This window comes from Dendrobium catenatum, unplaced genomic scaffold (assembly GCF_001605985.2).
Source record: "Dendrobium catenatum unplaced genomic scaffold, ASM160598v2 fragScaff_scaffold_231, whole genome shotgun sequence".
Lineage (NCBI taxonomy): Eukaryota > Viridiplantae > Streptophyta > Magnoliopsida > Asparagales > Orchidaceae > Dendrobium > Dendrobium catenatum.
This window is the reverse complement of record NW_021318693.1, coordinates 10,429,401-10,449,118: the sequence shown is the minus strand read 5'-3', so window position 1 is coordinate 10,449,118 and position 19,718 is coordinate 10,429,401. Positions and strand designations below refer to the sequence as shown.

The window sequence follows — 19,718 nt, the reverse complement described above, 5'->3', positions numbered from 1 at the left end:
TGTTATGATTTGATTCGTTCTATTTTTCTCTGTCAGTTCTGTATTCTGATTTTGTATGGATTTCTGTCCGATGTGTTTGATGTGGACTCTGAGGATTTGGATTGGAGGTTTGATGTTTTGCTAAGCTGTTGTAGCTCATCCTTATTTTCTACGTGGTTTTCAGGTTCTGGGAAAGGGAAGGAAGTCTTGGACTAGGAGTTCAGAGTCTGATCTATTATAGGTATTTTGTACTTTTGATTTTTTTGTACAGTAATGACTTTTCTGCTCTATTTTTTCTTTTTGTCTGAAAGCCATGAGCTATATTTGTATATGAACAAGATAGATGATTGGTTCCGCTGTATTTTGATGTTTAGTAGCTCTGTGTGTCTGTTTCTGTGTGTAATGTTTGGAAGAAAGTTCTGAACCAAATTCCAAAGCCAGATCCTGGAATCAGTTCAGTCAGTTTGAGTTTGGCCACAACCTGATGCGAGCGGGATCCGTCCCGGTCGGGTTGGGTCATGACAATAGTCGGCAAGAGATAGGGGTTAGAAAGACCGTTATTATAAGGCGGTGGTCTGGTGGAACTCTGACTTCTATCGGTGGTCTGGCAAAAGTTTAGGCCTTAGTTGGTGGTCCAACGGTGGTTTGGAAGAAAACCAGTGTCAGGAGGTGATTTGGCAAAATCTAGCATTAGGTGGTGCTATGATCGAACTATGACATTGAGAGATGGTCTGACAAAAGTCATTCATTTGGTGGTGGTCCTGATGGAAGTTCGGTGCCAAGCGGTGGTCCGGCAGAACTCCAGCGTCGGGCGGTGGTGCGGAAGAAGTCTTACACCAGGCGGTGGTCCTAACGGAGGTCTGGTGTCAAGTAGTGGTCTGGAGAAACTTCGATGTTGGGAAGTGGTCCAGTAGAAGTCTAGTGTAGGCACTGGTCTTAACGGTAGTCCAGTGTCAGGCGGTGGTCCGGCGAAACTCCTACGTCAGGTGGAGGTCTGGTAAAACTCCGATGTCGGGCGGTGGTCTAGCAGAAGTCCTTCATCAAGAGAGGTCTGACGATGGTTTGGCAGAACTCCAGAGTCAGGCGGTGGTCTGGTGGAACTCCAGTGTTATACAGTGGTCTAGCAGAACTCCGCTATTAGGCGGTGGTCCGTCAGAACTCCAATGTCAGACGATGGTGCGGCGGAACTCTGGCATCCGAAGTTGGTCCTGACGGAAGTTTAGCATCATGCGGTGGTCTGGTAGAACTCCTGCGTTGGACGGTGGTCCGACGGAAGTTCTGCATCAGGCGGTGGTCCTGATAGAATTCAAGTGTCAGACAGTGGTACGATAGAAGTCATGCATCAAGCGGTGGTCCTGACGGAAGTCCAGCGTCAGGCGGTGGTCCGGCGGAACTCCTGCGTAAGGTTGTGGTATGGCAGAACTTCAGTGTCAGGCAGGGGTACGACAGAAGTCCAACATTAAGCAGTGGTCCTGATGAAATTTTTGGTGTCAGAAGATGGTCCTCATGGAATTTCGGTGTTAGGCGGTGGTCCGGTGGAACTTCGGCGTCTGGTGTTGGTTCAGTAGAACTCCGGTGAAGGTAGTGGTCTTGACGGAAGTCCGATGTTAGGCGGTGGTCCGGCGGAAGTGTGGAGTCAAGCGGTGGTCCTTATAGAAGTCTGGTGTTAGGTAATGGCCCTGCAGAACTCTTATGTCAGGTGGTGGTATGACAGAACTTTGGCGTCGTGCGGTGGTATGGCAGAAGTCCAGGTAGTGGTCAAGGAGGAGTGAGGAGGAAAGAACGATCTCTGATCTCTCTCTTGATTTCTTGCTTGAGGTCCCCTTTTCATGAGAAGTAGAGGTCCTATTTATAGATTTTTTAGAGAGGCATGGCTTGTAAAAAGATGGAAGATCAAGGATAAGTTGGGAGTGATTTGGATGAACGACCAATGTTGAATCCCTTGATGTGGTCCATTTACTAGGCCTTTTAATGTCTTATTGATATCATAATTTTGCGATTTTGGGCTCGTTGAATTTGTCTCGTCGAGGTGTTAGATTTGTTTGTAATATAAGCATGTCACATTTGGAAATCATTTGGCAATCCAAATTGTGGTTTCAACCTTCCAACAGTGCTATTGGTCATTGATTTGAACCTATTTGGACTCATATTGACTTGAATTTGGTGTCGTTGGGTTTGTATTTTTGAGACATTCAGTTTGACTATAAGTTTGTTAAAATTGGAGTTCGGATGGTCCCAATTTTAATTTTGGAAGTTTCTAACTTGATTTTGCCTTGAGATTCATGCCCGATTAATAAAATTTTTTATGATGTATCAGGGCAAAAATTAGTAGAGGCAGATTCTATAGAAGAAGGAAATCCAAGCTTTAGAGAGTTTTGGAAGATCACAAGCAATGCATGACAAATAGCAAGAAAGTAAATGGATAACAACTTCACCCGTCACCAGACTTTCCTCCTACTTCTACCCGATGCTGAATCTCCACACGTCACCAAACTTTCATCGGACTTCTACCCGACGGTGAATCTCTACTCGTTGCCAGACTTCTGCTCGTCGTGAGTATGAGGAATTAATGGGGAAAAGAGGAAATAGCAGGAGCTAGTAGGGAGTTAATGGGGGGGAGGGGAAATAACCATTAGGGATTTAATGGATAAGGGGAAGGTGGTAGCTATTAGGAATCAGTGGGGAAGATGAAGGGTTAGCAATTAGTGTAAGAATTCATGGAGGGAATGAGAAAAGACAACAGCCATTAGGATTTAATGGGGGGATACAAAATGGCAGGAGCCATTAGGAATTAATGGGGAAGGGGAAAAGACAACAACAATTAGGAATTAATGGGGAAGGAGAAAAAAATGCAATAATTAAACTATTAAAGTGGAGCTAATAGAGAGGGGAATAAGAATAGACATCAGCCCTTGGGGAAATAAATGGGAAGAGGAAAAGGAGGAGGGAATACCAAGAGGCAAAAAAGTTGGGTTGGTCGGCCATGGAAGGAGAGGAAGGGTGGGCTAGCAGGTGAGTGGGAATGGAAGAGAGGGGAGGTGGTTCGATTGTATGGGGAAACAAGGAATTTCGGCCAGCTGTTTGGAAGAGGGGGAAGGTTCAGTTGGCTGATTTGAGGGGGAAGAAGGGATCGCGTGATTGTTTTTGAAGGGGGGTTGGAGGGCTCGAGAGCTAATGGAGGAAGATAGAGGAGGGAGAGAAGACAGAGTCAAGAACCTTGTCACGACGCTAGTTGTTGGGTGTTGCATTGCACTACTCCTAGGGACTTCACTCTAAGATCTTGAATGTATACAATAATCTCCATTTGTGAAGAGAAAATAAACTATCATATTATAACTTTTTTCTAGTATGAATCAAATATAAGACAACTAAATTATATTAAAGTTGATCAAGTTTTATACCAATAACACTATCAACCTAATAACATTTGAATAACACGACTCAAAATAATTTAGAATAATTGATCTCAATAATATTATTTATTCAGCCAAAATAATTAAAATATACAATATCTGTAGTGTTAACAATACCATAATTTTGAATTTTCTTATTATCATCATGAGCTTATGTGTGAAAAATATATCCATTAATATAGAATACTTTATACCTTCATGCAATTCTACTAGGATTCCAAGCAAGCGCCTTAATTTCATCAAATATTGATAAATCATTATTATGACCTACATAAAATTTTTTCTACAATAACAATAATATGAAGCTTTTATTACACTACGTGGGGTCGACTACATAAATAGTTTTTTACTATTGTGTCATGTTAAGAGTCAAAATCTCATTTAAATTTAATAAAGAGAGTGTGTGTGTGAGTGTGACTATATATATATATATATATATTTAAAAATTTTGTAAGAATGTAATAACTAGCTTTTTTAATTTAAAAATATATATATATATATACTTTTTTAGATTGTCATATTAATCCAGCTCATTTTTTAAAAATACCCTGTCTGATATAAATGTAAATTAAATTTTATTACTTTTACCAAATACGTAAATAACACAAGTGATTGTGCCAATATGCAAAACCCTCGATCGTTAGTTGTAGGCTTGTAGCAGAAAAGAAAAATGCAATGCCGGCTTTACTACTTCCAACCATTCCACGGGGAGCTTATAAAAAAGCTCAAAGAGCCTCTTTTTTCGTTCTGAGGTCGAGATGGAAGAACAGAAGAAGGAAAGCAAGCAGGGTCATCCTCTTCTGAGAGGTGGGAGGAAGAAGGAAAGGTACAGCCATGGCTTCTCTTCTTCTCAGATGAAAGTCCTCACTGCCATGTGCGAGGCTTTTATTCCTTCTCTTTACTTAGAGGAAGTCAACCTGAGCAATGGCAAGGAGGACCCACCAAGCAAGGATCTTAGAGACTTCTTTATGGCTTCTGGGTCTCAATACCCTATTCCAGATGAGGCTAGTTTGATCTTCTCTTCTCTTTTCTGATCTGATTTTTCTGTTTTGTTGTTTTAGTTCTTGTTTGTTTAGCTACTGCTTTGAATCTGTGTTACTTCGATCTTTCTTGTTTCAACTTATGAAATTTCCCCTATTTTGATTAAAGAAATAATCTTTCTGTACTCTGGGGAAGAAAATTGAGATGAAGCTGAGATATTTGAAGGGATTTTCGCTCTATTCAGAGAAAAATGTGTGTTTTTTTTTATGTTGGAGAGATATAAAGTAGAAACTTAGTTTCCTTTGATTATTATTTAAATTTTTTACTTGATTTTATGCTATTTTACCACAGTACTGTAGAAAGGATATTGAGATATTTGAAGTAATTATTGTACCATACAAGGAAAAGATGACTTTTAATGCAAATTTTGCTGAGGATGAAAGTACAAACTTAAATTCCTTTCGATCATTATGTATGTGAGGGGACCCTCTTCCTTAATTTTTTGAGTGTTCTTTGTTAGGCTTTTGCTTCTTTTCTCAGATAAATATTCGTTAGGGAGCCACTAATAAAAAGCTATTCAGCAGTTCTATCACTAACTTCGAAATATTAAAATTACCCCAATAGTTAGGATAAAGCAATGATGATGATGATTTTTTTGTTTTTCTTTAATCTGAATTATCTTACACTAATCCCCAGTTCTTTGTCTTTGCTATATTCATGTTTTCTTTAATGAATACTGCTATTTGATGAAGATACACTTGCCCTTTAGTTTAGCTTCTCTTCTCTTAAATCCAAAAATCTGGTTAGAATATACTGTTTAAATCAATCATCCATACCAAAAGGCTTCAAATCTCGTTTAGACAGAGAGCTCCACCGACTTGGACCTTTAAGTGCTTTGCCCACCTCCCCGAGGAAGAGGAAGAAGATTTCTACAGATTTCACAAGCGGGGACTTTCCCCTCAAGTGCTTAATGAGTGACCTTTTTTCTTTATTTTGTATTGGGTTTTTTTGCGTAATACAAATCAATAAAGGGGTCCTCCTCACTTGAGGGGTTTCTTTCTTTTTGTTTCCGGTTGCGGCTTATTTTGGGGTGCTTTTCTAGTTCTTTCCCTCCCCTTTTGTCTCTCAAGAGTGAAGTTTTTCCCCCACAAGCTTGTATCTCTCCGTGTATCTTTCTTTTTCAATTCTAATATATTCGTGTTTAAAAAAAAAATTCCATGTACTCTGATTTCTTGCATTTCATCAACGTTTCCATATTATTTGTCACTCTTCTTGAACAGGTTGCAGACCTCATGCTGCAGAGAAGCCAGAAGGAGGCTGCTCTTCTAATTAGAGTTGTTCTTTGGATATTGGCATTCAGGCTTGGTACACTTCTACTTTGCGGTTCTTCGAGTTTTTGCCAAAGATTCCCCTTCATCAACAAATTCTCAGATATGACGATAGAAAAGAGGGAAGAGGTCCTCAACAAATGGAGCAGGGAGAGAGTTTACATACCTTTGAGGATGGTATTTCTGATGGTGAAGTTATTTTGCAACTACATATTCTACTCTATGGTAATTTTTCCTTTAGATTTTGTATCTCTAGAAATGACACATGTATTGATACTTCAATTGAGATCTATGTTAAAAATAGCGTATAATAAATTTTATGAGAGGGAAACATCAACTCATATATTAAACTCTGAAGTAGCCGCAAAAGAGATTAAACAGAACAATAAGATAATATGAAAATTTATAATGTCGATTTAAGTTAGTAAATCTATAGGAGAAGAGAGAGGATTTCATCCAGTAAAAAAGAAATCACAATCATGATGTTCAATAAAGGACACTGAGCTGCTCTTCCCATAACCCAAGAACACCCTGATACAAGAAAAAAAAAAGAACAAAAGATACCCCAAGCCTCTCAAGACAAATAATAGAAAAGAAATCAAAATAGACTACTAAGAAAACATGATTAATAAAAAACTAAAAAATTATATACTTCGGAATTAAAAAAAAAAAATTGTTTTTATCAGTGTATTAGTAAAACTAAGATTAGAGATACTTTAAAAAAAATGAAGTGTGGAAAGTCCTGTTGGACCTTATGATATTCCAATAGAGGTGTGGAAATGCTTAGAAGATGAAGGAATTTCTTAGCTTACTAAATTTTTTAATATTATTTTGAAGACAAAAAAGATGCCAAATGAGTGGAGAATAAGTGTGGTGATTCCTATTTTTAAGAATAAAGGTGATGCACAAGATTGTGCGAATTATAGATGAATTAAATTAATGTGCCATACTTTAAAACTATGGGAGAGTTATGAAGCATATGTTACGACGTGATACTAATGTTTCTCAAAATAAATTTGAATTCATATTGGGTAGGTGTACTATGGAAGCTATACATTTATTAAGAGGTTTGATGGAGAAGTATAGAGAGAATAAGGAGGATCTTCATACGATATTAATTGATTTAGAGAAAGCATATGAGAAATGCTATGGAGAACTCTAGAAAAGAAAGATGTTAATAACTATATTCAAATCATTAAGGATATGTATGTAGGAGCTGTTACTTGTGTTCAAATACAAGGTGGTTTTACCAAGTATTTTCCTAATTCTATTGGATTACATTAAGGATCAGCCTTAAGCTCATATCTTTTTGCTTTAGTCATAGATGTTATCACTAGACATTAGGGGCGGAACCAGCTTCAATTTTGAGGGGGGGCAAGTACAATATATAAGTTATTTAAAAAAATTAAGCAAGAAAAAAAAGTGTAATTAAATTATCATGAAAAACATGAAATAAAATATTAGAACTAAATTTGAAGAAATATATAGACATTTTAGGATAAGTTAGGACAAAAGAATTTTTTAGGATGGGCAAAAGTCATTTTTTAGAAGGGTTTTTTTAGGGGGGGGGGGGGTGCCCCCCCCCAATTCCCCCCCCCCCCCCCCCCCCTAAGCCTAAAGTGGTTCCGCCACTGCTAGACATTTGCAAGAGGTTGTACCCTAGTGTATGTTTTTTGCTGAAGATATTTTTCTTGTTGAAAAGACTAGAGAGGGAGCTGAAGGTATACTTGAATTATGGAGGTCAACCTTAGAGCTAAAGGTTTTGTTTGAGTAGATCTAAAACTGAATATATGAAGTATAATTTTAATAGTAATAGATCTAGTGGGGAAATTGTGATTTTGAGCAATCAAGTCATTACTAAGATCACACATTTTAGATATCTTGGGTCTATTATTCAGAGTGATGGTGAAATAGATGTGGATATTATTAGCAGAATTAAAGTTGAATGGTTGAACTGGAGGAATGCATTGAGCTTATATTGTGATAGAAAAGTCCCCCTCAAACTTAAAGGAAAATTCTATAAGATGACTTGCTTATTGAAAAAACTAAAAGAAAATTTCAAATATGTTTGAATGACATTATGTAAATGGGTTTTTATCATTTGTTTGATCTACTGATATTTTAATGTTATGCGCAACCTAAACCAATGTTGCATGTTTTGTACAATTGATATTCAAAATTATATACTATGATGACTTGCATGTAAATTGATAATTACAAATGCTGAGCAAATTAAAAAAGAAAAATACCTTGCATGAAGCTCCTGTCAATGTATGGTCTGTCTTCTACAATGTTAAGCCAATATAAATGGAAATCTACTTATCTGATAATTAAAACATAGTTATTTCTTTAGTTCATAGGAAAATTAAAGTTTGTTGATTTGTTCCAAAACTTCTGAAAAATTGTTCTTCTTATGTTTGTCCTCTCAATATCTTTAGACTAATGAAGATTCAGAGAATCCATCATGGAAAGCAATTGGATACAGCACCTCGGTTGATGAAAAACCGCAAAAGTCACAAAAAGAAAGACCTCTTGATAAGGGAATTGTAGAAACTGCATATCTTAATGATTCAACGTTAATCACTTCTCTCACTGAAAAGGGCTTAGAAGTGGTAACTGACCCTCTCCAAAAACAACATGTAGTAAAATGTGATGCAGTCATCGTCGGCTCTGGCTGTGGTGGCGGAGTTGCTGCCGCCGTTCTGGCTACCTCGGGCTACAAAGTTATTGTCGTCGAGAAAGGCAACTACTTCACTTCTGAAGACTACACCAATTTAGAAGCCCCTTCTATGGATCAAATGTATGAATCTGGAGGAACTCTTGCGACTCTCAATACGAATATAATGATTTTATCTGGCTCAACTGTTGGAGGAGGCTCAGCTGTAAACTGGTCAGCCTGCATCAAGACACCAGATCATGTCCTCAATGAATGGGCGCAAGAACACAAATTACCCATCTTTCAGAGTCCGGACTACCACTCAGCAATGAACAAAGTCTGTGAAAGAATTGGAATTACTGAGAATTGCACAGAAGAAGGATTTCAGAACAAAGTTCTTCGAAAAGGATGTCAAAAGCTTGGCCTTGAGGTGGATTATGTGGCTCGAAATTCATCGGACAGTCACTTTTGTGGTACTTGCGGCTATGGATGCAACAGCGGCGACAAGCGTGGAACTGATACGACGTGGCTTGTTGATTCTGTGAACAATGGTGCCGTGATATTAACTGGTTGCAAAGCTGAGAAATTTATATTTGAAAATAATAAGTCAGCTGAGAGTAAGAAGAAGAACAAATGTTTGGGACTGATAGCCAGATCTTCAAGCAAGAATATCATCAATAGTATCAGAATCCAAGCCAAGGTGGCAGTTTCGGCTTGCGGGTCTCTCCAAACGCCTCCTCTTATGATTGCAAGCGGGCTTCAGAACCCTAACATAGGAAAGAATCTACATCTTCATCCAGTTGGCTTAGTTTGGGGTTATTTTCCGGAATCAGTTCACGACCTCAAAGGAAAGAAGTTTGACGGAGGCATCATCACATCCATGCACAAGACAAAGGGTAGTAGGGTGATCATCGAAACTCCGGCAATGGGCCCGTCCGCCTTCTCTACACTTGTCCCATGGATCTCCGGCCTTGACATGAAGGAGAGAATGGTGAAGTACGGCCGCACGGCCCACCTGTTTGCTCTCGTGCGAGACCGAGGTTCGGGAACCGTGCAGGAGGAAGGGAGGATTAAGTATCGGTTCGATCCTCGCGACAAGGAGGAGATAACAGTAGGTTTGAGGAAGGCGTTGAGGATTCTGGTCGCCGCAGGCGCGGTGGAGGTCGGGACGCATCGGAGCGACGGACAAAGATTGAAGTGTTCAGGGATCAGTGAGGAAGAGCTTCAGGAGTTCTTGGATGATGTATGTGCGAACGAAGGACCACAATCTAAAGCAGAGATGTGGACAATGTACTGCTCTGCGCATCAAATGGGGAGCTGCAGGATGGGAGTGAGTGAAGAAGAGGGTGGAGTTGATGAGAGAGGGGAGAGTTGGGAGGCGGAGGGCCTCTTCGTCTGTGATGGGAGTCTTCTTCCTACTGCGGTGGGAGTGAATCCGATGATCACCATACAGACTACTGCGTACTGCATCGCCAAAGGAATTTCAGATTATTTGAGCAAATATTGACATGAAAATGGAGCAATCTGATGAAGATCCTCTATGAGACTTTGATCAATGCATCATGCTAATATCTTTGAAGATGCTACAGTTATGTTGTCTACTGATTTTTATGTGATATATGAAATAAAATTATCAATTTCTTAGCTTATTCAAATTCAATTCGTGTTTGATTTAAGCTTTATTGTTTGTATTCATGTTTGGTTTGTTTAAATTAATGATGTTCATATTTGGCTCATGCTCAGTTTGTTTAGTGTTTATTGAGCTTTAAACAAACAAGCTTCAACAAGCTATGTTCGTGAGCATATTGAGCAAATTTTTTACAGTGGCAAACAAGGACGTTCATGAACAAATCTAATGATTATTATTGAACTGTCAAATGAGCAGAATCATGAATATATACATACCTAGTATTTCCAAACTACCAAATAAGCTCGTTCACAAACAAAGGATTTATGATTCATTTTATATTTGTTCATGAACATCTTAAACAAACAATCTAGCAAACATTGATAAATGTGAAATGTCTATTGTTCATGAATAAATTCATTCTATTGAAAGTATAAAATAAATTGAAATAAAATTTCTAATAAAAGCAAATGTTTATTTAAAATGAAAATATTATTAATCTATATTAATATATTTATCGAACTTATTCACGAGTTTTAAATCGAACACGAATCGAGCTTCTTATTGACCTTGTTCACGAGCTACAAATGATGTTACTTGTGAACATAAATGAACCGAACACATTAGTGTTCAAGCTTGTTTATTTAAGGATCGAGTCTTAAAAATGTTGTTCAAGTTGTTCGTTTAGTTAGTTAAACGATCACAAATGAATTTTAATCAAACCGAGCAAGGAATATCTCGTCTAACGTTTGATTCACTTGCAGTCCTATAGATTGCGGTGAAATAATATTATGATGTAAAACATATTAGGATGGTTAGGTGATTTATAACTATCCTATTTTTTAAATATACAAATTTAAAAATTTTAGGCACATAATATATTTTGTGTGACGATATTCAGACATAATATTATTTAAAAAGAATCAGTACTCGACACATTTTTTTTTAGTGCGACATTAAAAAGCATTTGGTCATTTTTGCTCATCATATGAAGCTCGAAAGTCAACATAATTAACACTTTAAATTTTATTTTCTTTTAAAATTAGCATTCTCCTATTTTTATTCCAAAAATTCTCATTAAAATATTAAAATTCATAATAAAATTTTAAATGTTTTTAATCTGATTAAATACCCAACAAACATATAAAATTTTTAGTTTATTTTTTAATGATTTGTAAATTTATAAATATGATTTATTTTGATGATATGTATTGAAACTTCTAAGATTTTTTTTTTAGATGCCATAACATTAATTTGTTAAAACACACTAAAATTACCTTACACCTCAAAACTATCCAAAAGAGAAATTATAAAAAAACCCTTGATTTTTTTATTACATCTTAAAACATAATTTTAAAATTTTTGTACTAAAATTCTTTTTTAAAAAGTAACAAAAAGTCATCTCAAAGGAAGCCTTAGGCTTTCTTTGAAATGGATTTTTTATTGCTTCATGAAGTAACTTTTTAATACAAAAATTAAAATTTTTTATACTACAAAACTATTTTAAGAAGCAACATAAAAACCGTCCCAAATAAAATCTAAAAATTTCTTTGGAAAGTTTTTTTTACTACTTTCTTTCTAAAATAAATTTTTAGAATAAAAATATTTAAAATGTTAAATTTTTATATTAAAAAAATATTTTAGAAAGCAGTAACAAAGTTATCCCAAACAATGTCAAAGCTTCAATTGAGATATTTTTCTTACTATTTCTAAAACAGCTTTCTAGCATTAAAAAAAATTATACTAAAAAATTACTTTAAAAAAGCAATAAGAAACATGTACAAAACGTGATAAATATATATCAAATTGACTCTTTGCCATCAAAGCCCTACATGGGGTCCTGATTGGATACCCATTGGGCACCTATGCTTTACTCAACCCACCCACTTTCCATATTTTTTGAACACAATCTGTCACAGAGTGATAGCCTTGAGGCTTGTTGCCATTTGCTCTGATTACAAACTTTCAAGCCGCATATCATTATTTACCATAGTCGCAATATGATTATATGCTGCACACTACGTAGTGAAGATTGCAGTAATACAAGATATACGCTTATTAGCAATGAAAATTGATTTATCCCCGGATGTTGAGTACTCACCCACAAGATCATGGGCGTACCCATACCCACCCATACCCAATGGGTATAGATGGGTACATGGGTGAAGGTAGATATGGGTACCCAATGTAGGGCTCTGTTGAAGTAAATATTTCAAATAACAAGATAAATGACACTACATTTTTATGATATAAAAGTGCAGCTCCAAAGTTGAAGTAAATGGTATAAAATATCATATACTGATTTGCTTGGAAAATGTTATCAAACATAATCTTTCAGTACAAAAATCTTCTAAATTAAAAATTTTTATACTAAAAAATTATTTTAGAAAACAATAAAAAAGCTATACCAAGAGAAGCCTTTCAAATAACTTTCTTATTGCTTTCTAAAATAAATTTTTAGTGTAAAATTTATTTTGAACTAAGAATTTTTATGCTAAAACATTATTTAAAAAAAAAAGTAAAGTAAAAAAATTATGTCAAACAAAACTGAATTCTAGGTGTTTGAGATTGGTCTGTAGTATCCCTTCCTGGAGAATCATTAACAATTCAACATGAAAGACTAATATGTATATGAATTTAAGCATATTTATTCATAAGAAAGAAAATCATATAAATAATAAGAAAAACTAATGTACATAACCACCAGCAAATTATTAGGTTCGGTTACCGGACCTAGAGATAGGTCCGAATGCTAATAAAATATTATTTTAAGTTAAACACGTCAAAAGCGTAGGTAAAGCACATGTAAAGTGTAGGTAAAGCACAGTCAAAGCGCATGTAAAGTGCAGTCAAAGCGTACCTAAAACATAGTCAAGCACAGGTATCGTGGCAAGTTTAATTGGATGTATGGACCTATTTTTAAGTCCGGTGACCGGACCTAATAATTTGCCCATAACCACCTGCAGCATAAACATGAATTTCATCAGTGAAAAGAGGTATATATAAGGATTCAGATGTGGACTGATGATTTTCAATGAAATAAACTTGGAAACAAATTGTGTCAGGATATAGGTGAAGATTCAGCTGAAGAAATGATTTCATCCTAACAAAAAATCTAGCATTAATGGCAAACATTAACGTAAGCAATTTTTTCCTCATGCCATCTTTCATTTTGTTATCAGCTACCGTTCTGAGGCTTCGTTTGAGACGACTTTCTTAGTTAAAACAAAATTATTTTTTATACTAAAAATCCGCATTAAGCAAGAATAAAGCCATCCCAAACGAAACCTAACTTTATTTTTTTGAAGGGACATGTAGGCTTCATTTGGGACGGCTTTCTTTCTGCCTTTTCAAACTTCCTAATACAAAAATTAAATTATTTATACTATGAAGCTGATTTAAGAAGCAGAAAGAAAACCGTCCCAAGCGAAGCCTTAAACCAATTGAGCAAATTCATACACACATTACATGCGTAAGATTCGAACACAAAATATTTTAGTTGATAATCAAAACTCCCAACAAAAAATCAAAATGAGCTACGTATATTCTAACTCTACTTTGTTTTATTAACTGATTCAACGATTTTATTAGTTCATCAAACTAACCAGAGAACCATTGAACTGGCCGGTTCAGTCCAGTCCAATTTTCAAAAATTTTTCTAGATTTTTGCATTCACAAAATAGAGATATGTATTTAGTGAGAAACCTTCTCTAGAAAGTTTTGACTTATTTTTATTCGTAAATGTATTAAAATCTTACGCAGCCTTCATTGGTCAACCTTTACCATTTCCTATATAATAAAAATAACAGAGAAGAACAAATTTACTCACGAAGAAAAGCACATAAAGGGCAACAATTCTCATCAAATTTAGATAAAAAAAATCTTGAGAAATATCAGATGCAGGCATTGGTTAACCAAATAGTAAGGATAAAATTATAGCACTTATCATCAATTACAATTAAATCATAAATAACAATACATTAATTACAAATACTAAAAAATCTAACATAAAAGGATTGACATTTCTCAAATTTTAGATCAACTCGACTTTAAACAAAAAGCAATATAGTAGCAAATATTGCAAGAAATTAGAACATTTTACCAAAATTTCTTTCATAACATTTGCATAACTTACATGAATTACTTTAATATAAAAGCTAACTGAGGCAAACAATATGACTATAAATACTTGATAATATTCACAAAATAACATGCTTTGCACTTATCTAATACATTAAGCAAATGGCATTGAGAGCATTATTATTATTTTCTAATAGTACTCACCAAAAGTACTTCCAATGGTGAAAAAACTTGTAATAACATGATTTTTATAAGCTAAGAAAAAACTAACATCAAATTCTAGCAGCTTGAAAATAAGCCTTTACCCCACTACGTGGGATTGGCACACGCTATCAGGTCTCAAATCCTGAAAAACAAAAGTGGAAAGTCAAGACTTGTGTTAGATGGTCAACAACTAGCATAAAATTTATCGAAAAATTATGACAATCTTTTAATACATTGTGTGTCAAATTCACTAAATAGATGATACCTCTCTCAACCAACGAATACAGGAGTTTACTCGGCTGGAAAATTGAGTGTCAAGTTATGAAAAATTCCTTAAAGACAGACAATTAAGTCAATTGTAAATATTTTGACTGTGCAACAACTCCATAGCGGCATCCACAACTCCTCGTCCTTCCACATTCATATCAAGGCCAGGCTCTTCAATTTTCCTTAGCAAAAGCCTATCAAGTTCCCCTCTCAATCTCTGATATGAAAAGACAATTAAAGAAAGTTCAGATGATATTGTAGGAGCATGAGATAGATTAATCACTTAAATATTTACAAAGTACAGAAGCAAACATGATTATGAGAAATTTGTGGCAGGGAGCTTTGATAATATCAACGCCTCTGTTTGTGATTTATGATAACTAAACACAAATTGAGGTAAAAGCACCTTTGCAATTGTCTTCATGATTGAACGCAATTTATTTGACTGACAATGAACTCCGATTATATTTTGCAACGACCATGCCTATAATAAGGGTTAAAAGAACAATAAAATTTACAGTGATATTTAACTGGGTTGATACTGTTAGACCGGTCCTCTATGGACCGGTCCAGCCGGCCCAGTCACTTGGGCCGGTTCAATTTTGCCAAAAGGGGGGGCGGCAAGGGAAATTAGGTCCTTTTGTATTAATTTTGAATTTCATGCATTAAGGGGGAAAAGCTAGGGCTAGGGAATGTGAAATTTCTGAAAGTTCTCTTGGGTTTCTCTTGTGGTGAGGGCTCTAAATTGTTATCTAGAGATTGGGAGAGTGTGATCCTCCTCTCGAATAGAGGATCTCTTGTATCTTTATTGTTTTTCTTGCATCTACCATTAATATCAAGTATTTTGGAGTGTTTTCTCTCAAGTTTCTCTCTGATTTCCTTGTTTTTCCTCTGTTGGCTGCTGTTTTCCTGCTGTAAACAGCAGTTTGGCTGCTGTTTTCTACTGATTTGGGCTAGGAAATACTTGATTTTCAGTATTTCCTATCAAATTGGTATCTGAGCAAGTCTTGGGACCAATTATGGGCTGTTTTTGACAAATTTCAGGGGCTAAAATTTATAATGGCGAAGAAGAAATTGCTGAAATTTTTTTTCATATCTAGAGATCTTCTCATAAATTTCAAGCCGTAGGAGATGGCGGCTAAGAAGGTGGATGCTTTGGAGGAGAGGCTTGAAGGAGAGATGAATCAAATCAAGGAGACCGTGGAGGAAAGAATTTCTTCCATGGAAGGGCAAGTGGCCGATCTACGGGATATGATGAAGAAGATGTTGGAGTTTCAAACTCAATCGGCGGCGTCTGATGCAAAAGGGCCCGAAGCAAAAAACACCAACTCTGAAATCCATCGGTAGGAAGAGGAAGTGGAAATCGTGGAAGGGAGTAGGCGAATGCCTCATCTGGAGCATTTCCAGAGGGAGGAGAGAGGAGGAAGATATGGGGAAAGGCAAGGCTATGGAGGCGTGGAACCAAGAAGTGCTGGTTGGGAGCATCAGGGAGGTTATCCTGGATGCCGGGGGGCTGTTTTTGAAGATCAGAGAGGGGATCTTGAAGGGGGATGGGGACATGGTAGAGCAAGGGAAGATCGGGAGACATGGGGGCCCCCAGACACATGGGAGAGGGGAAATTATGGAGGATTAAGGGGAAATGGCGGGGATCAGAAGGTTAGGAAATTAAAAATGCCCATTTTTGAAGGAGAGGACGCCTATGGGTGGATTTACAAAGTGGAGAGGTACTTTGCCGTTAACGGCTTAACGGAGGAGGAGAAATTATCGGCAGCGGGCTTATGTCTGGAAGGGAAGGCACTCTCTTGGTACCAGTGGAGAGATCAGAGGAGGCCTATCCGAAGCTGGGAAGAATTCAAGGACAGCTTGATAGAGCATTTCCAAACCGACCTGGGAGGAGACTTCTACGAGCAGTTCTTTGCCCTAGTGCAGGAGGGATCTGTGGCGGACTACCGAGAGATATTTGAGCATCTGGCCAGCAGGGTAGAGCGCTTGTCCGATACTGTGCTGGAGGGGAACTTCAAGAAGGGGTTAAAGGCAGAGGTTAGAGCAGCAGTGAAGGTATTAATGCCCAGAGATCTAGGGGAGGCCATGAAGCTTGCACAACTGATCGAAAATCAAAAGAATCTAGAGAAGGGAGCTAGGAATAGCAGCTCAGGAGGCACTTAGAAGTGGACGACTACCCACCTAGCCTCCAAGGGAGCGTCCACAGGAGGGATGAAAGAAGTTCCGAAGGAAAAAAGCAACAAGAGGAGGAAATGGGGGACAATTCAAGAAGCTTACTGAAAAGGAAATGCAAGAAAAGAGAACAAAAGGGCTGTGTTTCCGATGTGACGAAAAATACATGCCAGGGCATAAGTGCAATGATCGAACTCTTCAAGTTCTCCTCGTTTGTGAAGACGAGGAAGACGAAGAGGGAGGGGGGAGCGGTTCTGAGGTGGAGGAGGAAAAGCTACATCTGAATGTGGCATAAGTCTCTCTCAACTCCGTAGTGGGATTCACTCCATAGTGGGATTCACTCCGAGTCACACTATGAAGGTGAAAGGAGAGATAGCTGACCGTGAAGTTGTGGTGTTAATTGATAGTGGGGCAACCCACAATTTTATTTCCACCCATATTGTGGAGCTGCTGGGGATAGAGGTAGTAGATACGGGAGGTTATGGGGTGATAATGGGCACGAGGAAGGTATAAATGGGAAGAGGAGTCTGTAGAGGGGTGGTGCTGAAGATCCAAGATATCCAAGAATTGGGGAGTACGGATGTCATCCTAGGGATGAAGTGGTTGCAGACCTTGGGGGAAACCAAGATCAATTAAGGTACTCTGAGGATGGAGTTGGTGAAGGGAGGAAGGAAGAGGGTGATTCAAGGTGATGCGGGGCTGACCAAGGCAGGGGTTTCTCTCAAATCCCTAATCAAGACAATTCAGGAGTAGGGGGAAGGCTATTTGGTGGAATTACACAGTTTGGAGGGAGTGAGTTTGGAGGAAGGGGGAGACATACCCCTCTCTGTACAGCCTTTGATCCAGGAATTCTATGAGGTTTTGCCATCACATTGAGGGAGGGAGTATCGCATGTTAGCGTACGACCTTACCGTTACCCTCAGTTTCAGAAAGATGAAATAGAAGAGTTGATCAGAGAAATGCTAGAAGCAAAGATCATCAGGCCCAACACTAGCCCATTCTCTAGTCCTGTTCTATTGGTGAAGAAGAAGGATGATAGCTGGCGGTTCTGTGTAGACTACCGCGCACTCAACAAGGAAACTGTAATTGATAAGTTTCATATACCAGTGATTGACGAGCTATTGAATGAATTGAGTGGAACAGTGATTTTCAGCAAAATCGACTTAAAATCAGGATATCATCAGATTCGCATGAAGAAAGAAAATGTGCCCAAGACCGCTTTTAGAACTCATGAGGGCCACTATGAGTTCCTAGTGATGCCCTTTGGCCTCACCAATGCCCCAGCCATATTCCAGGCACTCATGAATAAGATCTTCAAACAGTATCTCAGGCGATTTGTTTTAGTATTATTCAATGACATCTTAGTGTATAGCAGAACAGAGAAGGAGCATTGGGGGAATTTGAAGGTGTTAGAGGTTCTCCAGGAGCACCATTTGAGGGCCAACTTGAAGAAGTGCTGCTTCGCACAAGCCAGTGTGGAGTACTTAGGGCATGTGGTATCCAAGGAAGGGGTAGCAGCAGATCAGTCCAAGATTAAAGCCATATTAAAGTGGCCACTGCCTAAAAATCTAAAGGAGTTGAGGGGATTCCTAGGGCTTACAGGGTACTACAGAAGATTTGTGAATGGATACAACACTATAGCATGGCCACTCACTGAGCAGTTAAAGAAAGATGGGTTCCTATGGGGGGAGGTAACCACAACAGCATTCGAGAAGTTGAAGAAAGCTATAACCACAGTCTCGGTCTTAGCATTGCCGGATTTTACTCAGGCCTTCATAGTAGAGATAGATGCATCGGAATATGGATTAGGAGCAATGCCGATGCAGAGTCATAGGCTCATTGCCTATTTCAATCAGGTGTTGACTGCCAGAGCTCGACTGAAATCTGTCTATGAGAGGGAATTAATGGCAATCGTTTTGGCCATCCAAAAGTGGCGCCCCTACTTACTCGGAAGACATTTCATCGTCAGGACCAACCAACGGAGCCTGAAATATTTGCTGGAACAATGCATGGTGACTGAGGAGCATCAGAGGTGGCTATCCAAACTGCTGAGATATAATTTTGAGATTTAGTACAGGCCAGGGGTAGAAAATAAGGCAGCAGATGTCTTGTCCAGGTGCTCCAGACAATGGCTGTATCAGTCCCAATAATGCTAGATTAGGAAGCCATAAAGGAGTAGAGTACCAGGGATGATGAACTAGGCAAGATCAGGGCATATTTACTAAAGGAAGAGGACAGCCATCTAGGGTACTCATTGGAGGGGGAGAGATTGTTATATCAGGGGAGGTTTGTGTTGCCCAGAACATCAATTCACATTCCACATTTGCTCCAGGAGTTACATGGGACTGTAGTGGGAGGTCATTCATGAGTGCTAAAGACCTACAGAAGACTGGCGGCAGAGCTGTACTAGAAAGGTATGCATAAGGATGTGGAAGAGATGGTATCTAGGTGCGAGGTTTGCCAAAGGAATAAGTATCTAGCTATGTCACCAGGGGGGTTACTGCAGCCATTGGCTTTACCAGGTCGAGTCTAGGAGGAGGTATCTATGGACTTCATTGATGGGCTACCCCGCTCTGAGGGATTCACTGTGATTTTAGTGGTGGGGGATAAATTGAGAAAATATGCTCACTTCATTCCTCTACGCCATCCATACACATTGGTGACAGTAGCGTCAGCATTCATTAGGGAGATAGTCAGATTACACGGGGTGTCAGAAGCGATGGTATCAGATAGGGATAAAGTGTTCCTCAGCCATTTCTGGAAAGAATTGTTCAGACTGCAGGGGACTGTGCTGAAAAGGAGTACTGCTTACCACCCACAGATGGATGGTCAAACGGAAGTAGTCAATCAGAGCTTGGAGACTTATCTGAGATGCTTTGTGTCAGAGACACCCAAGCTATGGGCTAAATAGCTATCATGGGACGAGTACTGGTACAATACCTCTTTTCATTCAGCTTCTCAGATGACCTCGTTCAAGGTGTTGTACGGAAGGGATCCACCCCACTTGG

General features: G+C 38.2%; 2 protein-coding genes across 5 annotated transcripts in view; one reads left to right on the top strand and one right to left on the bottom strand.

Annotated features, from left to right (window-relative positions):
• Positions 1 to 4,038: 4,038 nt before the first annotated feature.
• Positions 4,039 to 10,001, top strand: LOC110109388 (long-chain-alcohol oxidase FAO2). The gene is made up of 3 exons (XM_020840444.2): positions 4,039 to 4,396; positions 5,654 to 5,926; positions 8,140 to 10,001. The coding sequence occupies exons 1-3, from the start codon at positions 4,151 to 4,153 to the stop codon at positions 9,862 to 9,864; spliced, it is 2,244 nt and encodes a 747-aa protein (XP_020696103.1). The 5' UTR covers positions 4,039 to 4,150; the 3' UTR covers positions 9,865 to 10,001.
• Positions 10,002 to 12,677: 2,676 nt separating this feature from the next.
• Positions 12,678 to 19,718, bottom strand: part of LOC110109393 (DExH-box ATP-dependent RNA helicase DExH1) — a 75,455-nt gene continuing 68,414 nt past the window's right edge. For 2 of the 4 annotated variants that reach the window (XM_020840453.2, XM_020840451.2), the window contains 2 exons: positions 14,534 to 14,752; positions 14,147 to 14,410 (listed from right to left, as the gene is read on the bottom strand). In XM_020840453.2, coding sequence (XP_020696112.1) covers positions 14,621 to 14,752 — 132 coding nt within the window. In that variant the 3' untranslated portion in view covers positions 14,147 to 14,410; positions 14,534 to 14,620. Of the gene's footprint in view, positions 12,945 to 14,146; positions 14,411 to 14,533; positions 14,753 to 19,718 lie in introns of those variants that run through there. The other 2 variants (XM_020840452.2, XM_028693169.1) reach the window with 2 other exon arrangements.